At 40.7% G+C, this 5,797-nt stretch overlaps 1 protein-coding gene across 8 annotated transcripts in view; it reads left to right on the forward strand.

Annotated features, from left to right (window-relative positions):
* RCBTB1 (RCC1 and BTB domain containing protein 1) overlaps positions 1-5,797 on the forward strand; it is a 66,171-nt gene that overhangs the window by 40,753 nt on the left and 19,621 nt on the right. For all 8 annotated transcript variants that reach the window (XM_028497702.2, XM_028497701.2, XM_028497705.2 and 5 more), the window contains 2 exons: positions 994-1,160; positions 4,017-4,175. In XM_028497702.2, coding sequence (XP_028353503.1) covers positions 994-1,160; positions 4,017-4,175 — 326 coding nt within the window. The remainder of the gene's footprint in view (positions 1-993; positions 1,161-4,016; positions 4,176-5,797) is intronic.

Consider the following 5,797-nt stretch of genomic DNA (forward strand, 5'->3'; position numbering starts at 1 on the left):
TGCATCGGCAGGCGGACTCGCAACCACCGCGCCACCAGGGAAGCCCCAACACAATTCTGATACTACCTATCCAGAGATAGAGTCAGATTCCATGGGTAAAGGGCTCAGCCCCACAAGACCACCCTCCACTTCAGATGTTGGTCACAAGCCCAGGTTGTTACTTGTGCTTCTGATTAACCTGCTGCAAATCGGAGGTTCCTGTGACCCTCTCCTTGGGTTTTTCTTTGTTTTGGGCCCCGCCATGTGGCACGTGGGATCTTAGTTCCCCGACCAGGGATCGAACCCGGGCCCTCAGCAGTGGAAGCACAGAGTCCTAACCACTGGACCGACAGGGAATTCCTTCCTTGGGCTTGATTAATCTGCTAGAATGGCTCCCAGCACTCCAGAAAATCCATTTACTCACTAGATTACTGGTTATTATAAAAGGATATTAAAGGATATGAGTTAACAGCCCAAATAAAGGAGCTTCCGTCCTCGTAGAGCCTGGTGCCTGGCACAGTGGCGCATGTAAGTGTTCTGGTTCCCCGACATGACAGCTCTCTGAACAGGGGGCCAAAATTAGCTGTCCTCTTGGGTTTTTATGGAGGCTTCATTACGTAGTCATGATTGTCTAAGTCACTGGCAGTGGCAGTTAATTCAGACTCCAGCCCCTCTCCCCTCCAACCCTCTAATCTTGTGGTTGGTTCTCCTGGCAACAGACCCATCATCCTTAGGTGCTTCCAAAAGTCACCTCATTCACGTAACAAAAGTTACCCTTATCATTCTCAACACTTAGGATATTCCACCAGTTTTGGGAGCTGTGAGACAGGAACTGTGGGTGAAGACTAAATATACAAGATAAATGTATTTTTGTAATCTGGATGACCAAATATGTATTTCTTTTAAATCACAATGTCACAAAAAGAAATTAAGGTTGGAAGATGAGTTGAGCAAAGTACAGGGGTCACTGTTTCTTCTTTGAGCTGATTCTTTGTGTGCGGCCATCCTGTATAGATGGAGTTGTTTATGCCTGGGGCCACAACGGATATAGCCAGCTTGGGAATGGGACCACCAACCAAGGCATTGCTCCCATCCAAGTCTGCACCAACCTCTTGATCAAGCAAGTGGTTGAAGTAGCTTGTGGCTCACATCATTCAATGGCTCTGGCAGCTGATGGAGAGGTAAGTGCCCTGCTTTTATCCTTTATTTGTAAATTGTGGTAAAATGCATGTAATATAAAATTTACCATCTTAACCATTTTTAAGTGTACAGTTTAGTGACAAGTATATTCACATTGTTATGCTACCCTCACCACCATCCATCCACAGAACTCTTTTCGTCTTGCAAAACTGAAACTCTGTACCAATTAAACATTAACTCTCTCTACTTTCTCTTACTCCCAGCCCCTGGCAAGCACCATTCTACTTTCTATCTCTAAGAATTTGACTACTCTATGTACCTCACATGAGTGGAATCATACAGTATTTGTCCACTGTGACCACCTTTGTTTCACTCAGCATAGTGTCCTCAGGGTTCATCCATGTGGCATTCTGCGGCAGAATTTCATTCCTTTTTAAAGCTGAATAATATTTCATTGTCTATTTTGTTTATCCATTTATCTGTCGATGAATATTTGGGTCATTTCTACCTTTGGCTATTGTAAAAGTGCCTTGCTTTTCAAAAAAAAATGACCATATTTGTACTTGGATATGGTGTGAACCTAGCAGCCCTGTGTGCGTCGCTAAGAACAGGATGGGAATGAACCCTTTCTCTAATACAACTTATATTGTGTGATCAGGACCACTCTTTTGAAGACAGTAGAGTTAATTCTTAAGGCAGTTGAGTCTCATGCTTTTTGCTAAGATTACAAATCAGATGTGTATGACAGTGTTCTATACTTTTGTTTTTTTAATGACGCCCATCCCCTAAGGTCTATTTTGTTTTTCAGTAAATGTAATGATGTCATAGAAAATAACTTTACCAACATTCCAGTAGGTTCTGAACAACTTGTTCACCCCCCCAAGTTCCATGCTTATCTTAAATGTCACTCATCCTGTTGGTTCTACCTTCCAGTCTTTTGTATCATCTTGTTCCTCTCCATCTCCATAACCTTAGGTCAGGCCTTGTCATCTCCTGGACTGTTGCCATGGTCTCTTTTATTCCATAGCGTTTTAGTTGGTCTGCCTGTGCAGTATTACTTCTCTGCTCCCTGTGATTTATGAAATGCAGATCAGATCATATCGTTCCCTGTTTAAAGTCCTTCAGTGGTGTTACAGTGATTTTACTAAGTAGGGTAGGTTATGGGTAAACAAACCAAAGTACTTTAAGGAGACCAAGGTTTCATGGCTGGGATGTGCTGGAGCCAGGCCTAGCAGGCCTTGTGTGCAGAATGTGCTGTTCCTAGTCTGTTTCTTGGTTAGTGGAACCCTCGTCCCCATTTTTAAAATAAAAGGCAACTGCATTGGAAGGGAACTTGGGATATTTGAAAAGAAGTGCAGAAGAATGATTGTTGAAATTAGAACTTGCTAATTTGTGCAGCCTGGATTCCTGGTTTATTTTAACCTGAAGCATTTGCTACTTTGGATAAATATTTGCATTATTACACTAGCTAGTCCTGTGAATCCACTTTCAGGAAGTATGGCAGGTTATTTCTTTTGTGCCTATGAAATGAACCTGTAGCACATATTCTTTTTAAGACATCAGCCGTGGGTTTTAAGACATCACGTGGGCAGCCTCAGACACGTGAACTTAGATAGAAAGTGCTGACAGAGGAAAAGAGAATTGTGGAAGCCGGAACTCAGGATGTGTGAGGACCACTTCCCACAGGCAAGTGAAGGGGGTGAGAGGGGTCCTTACAAATTCTCCTAGTGATGGAGGAAGTTGTCTCCTCTGCTACCAGCATCCCCCACTCCTCTATAATTCTTCTCTCTGGTCACACTCTTGTTTGATAGGCTCAGTTAATAATTAAAGTGATTTTTAGTTTTGTTTTTCTTCTTTAACTTAGCTTACAGCTCTATTTGTGTCTCTCTCCCTTAGAAATCTGGTTTTCAGGTTACGGCCGATCACAGGCCAAAAGTAAGCAGGATGCAGTTGAGGAGGGGAGCTGCTTGGAGCTGACAGACATCAAATGAGAACTCAGAAAATGTTACCAAGAATAGCCTAACAACCCCATGTCATTCCTGTAGGGACACCATCTCCTTAGTACTTGTGAGCATGACTGTGTTAGGATGTGGAACTATGATTGATAATTACAATGATGGTAGGCTTGTGTCATCAGGAAAATTTATATAATGTCTCCTATTGGTGATTAGTGAGATAGGGAAGAGCATAGTATGGTTTCAAAAGTTTCGATGAAAAAAAAATGACTATTTGTGCCCAGAGAGTTAGGCTGATTTTTTCATATCACTGCAGCATACTTATGTGGCATATACCTCATTTCCTATTGATGCTGGATTAAAAATCCTAAATAGCTGCCATAATTATAGTGGCAGTATAACATAGTGGTTAAGAGCGCCGCTAGACTGCTTGGGTTCAGATTAGTAGTAAATTCTGCTTGCTAGCTGTGGCGTATCAAGCAAGTCACTCAACCTCTCTGTGTTTCTGTTTTACATGTATAAAATGGGGATGACACTAGTACCTATCCCAGGGTCGTCGTCTTACAGGATTACTAAGAGGATTAGATGGGTTAATGCATGTAAAGCACTTAGGACCATTTAGCACATTGTAAGTACTCATTAAGTGGGTTTATTTTTATTTTATGATTGTTATTGTGTGTTAGAGGTAGACTTTTCACCCTTACTCTTCTTTCTTTTTCTTTTCCCCTTCTGTTGTGTAGGTGTTTGCTTGGGGGTGGTCGTCTTACAGGATTACTAAGAGGATTAGATGGGTTAATGCATGTAAAGCACTTAGGACCATTTAGCACATTGTAAGTACTCATTAAGTGGGTTTATTTTTATTTTATGATTGTTATTGTGTGTTAGAGGTAGACTTTTCACCCTTACTCTTCTTTCTTTTTCTTTTCCCCTTCTGTTGTGTAGGTGTTTGCTTGGGGCTATAACAACTGTGGCCAGGTGGGATCAGGGTCTACAGCAAATCAACCAACTCCTCGCAAAGTTACAAACTGTTTACATATTAAGAGGGTGGTTGGCATTGCCTGTGGTCAGACCTCGTCCATGGCTGTTCTGGACAATGGTGAGGTAAGCGATGTCTGCATCCCCCTTTCTCCTCCTACCTTCTCCTTCAGTGAAATGTCCTTTTCTTTCCAGGTAGATTCTGGAAGGAAGGGTGCTTTGTTTTGATAGCTCCATAGATAGTTAACTGATTGAGGTTGTAACCACAGGATGTTTGCTCCTCATTATGAATTTTTAAAATTCCAAGATTTATCTGCAAATAAAGGTTCTAATGTGTTTTTGCCAGATCCAAATAGCCCAATGCTTATAGGTATTTGTTTGTGATTTAATGTAATAGATAAAAGAATTTAATACTACCTCTTTCTTCCGATGAAAAAGTGAACTCTGCACTCTTTTTTTTTTAAGTGAAAGCAGGTTTATTTAGAGAGATACTCATTTCATAGAGAGAATGCGGTCCATCTCAGAAAGTGAGAGCGGCCCTGGGAGAAACACACTCCACTGACAGAGTGCAGGCCATCTCAGAAGGCAAGAGACAGGCAATGTGCACTCTTTAAAGTTAGCTGATGATGTTTATAAGCAGTAATTCTAATGGGCATGAAGGCTCTGTACCTACGTACATCTGGAATGTTTGTCCACAGGAAGCAGCAACTTGCAAAAGGAGAATTTTTCGTCCTGATTGTTATTAGCTACTTTGAAAAACCCACCTTTCAGTGACCTTCTACCATAGTCACCTTTGAGCTGATCGTTATTTCTATAAAATAATTCTGGTTGAAGCTTCTACTTCAGTGGACTTGTTACCACCTGTGCCTGTCTCAGTGCACAAAAGTTATTCAAAGATGCTTCTTTGGACACAGACGTATGGCATCCTGCATTGGGGTGCGAGGGTGGTTTAGAGTTTGCTGAATACTCGGCTTTGTTGGCTCACTTTTTGAATCAATCCTGATATCACTCCGGAGGGCTTCCGAATTCCTTGGGATAGTCATCTAACATTCTCCATTCCAGTATTTTCCACTTCTTTATTTTAAAAAATTAATTTAATTTTAAAATTATTATTATGTGATTATTTCAACAAAGGAAGACAAATGAAACATACAAAGTAAAAAGTGAATACCTTTCCTTCAGTTTTGTTAATAGTTTGATGTATATCCTTTTGGACTTTTCTCTGTAGTTAGTTATGTATGGTTGAGTATAATTACCTTTTTAAACAATGGGATTGTTATACCTACTGCTTTTTTCCGCCGGACTGCAGCTTTTCTGCTTAACAACGTATATATTTTACCTGAATCTATTATCAGACCATTGACAGTTGCTTTCCATTATAATAGTTGCTTAGTTTTCTTTGTATGGATGTTGGTTTCCTTGTGCGCATGACCCGCATCCAGAGCTCTCCTGATTGGCCTTTCAATTGTATTTTATATTTGTTTATAAACATTGTTGCACTGCTTTTCTGTGTTACTGTTTGTGAGTGTGTATATCTTTCACACTCATGCAAGTATGTCTATAGAATAATTTCCCAGAAATAGGATTTCTGGGTCAGGGAGTATGTCATTAGAATTTTTGATAGCTATTGCCAAATTTCTCCACAGAAAGTTCAAACCTATTAGACTTCGGACATTGAAAGTGCTTTTTTTTTTTTTTTTTTTTTTTTTGCGGTACGCGGGCCTCTCACTGTTGTGGCCTCTCCCGTT

The sequence above is a fragment of the Physeter macrocephalus genome, chromosome 13 (assembly GCF_002837175.3).
Source record: "Physeter macrocephalus isolate SW-GA chromosome 13, ASM283717v5, whole genome shotgun sequence".
Taxonomy (NCBI): Eukaryota; Metazoa; Chordata; class Mammalia; order Artiodactyla; family Physeteridae; genus Physeter; species Physeter macrocephalus.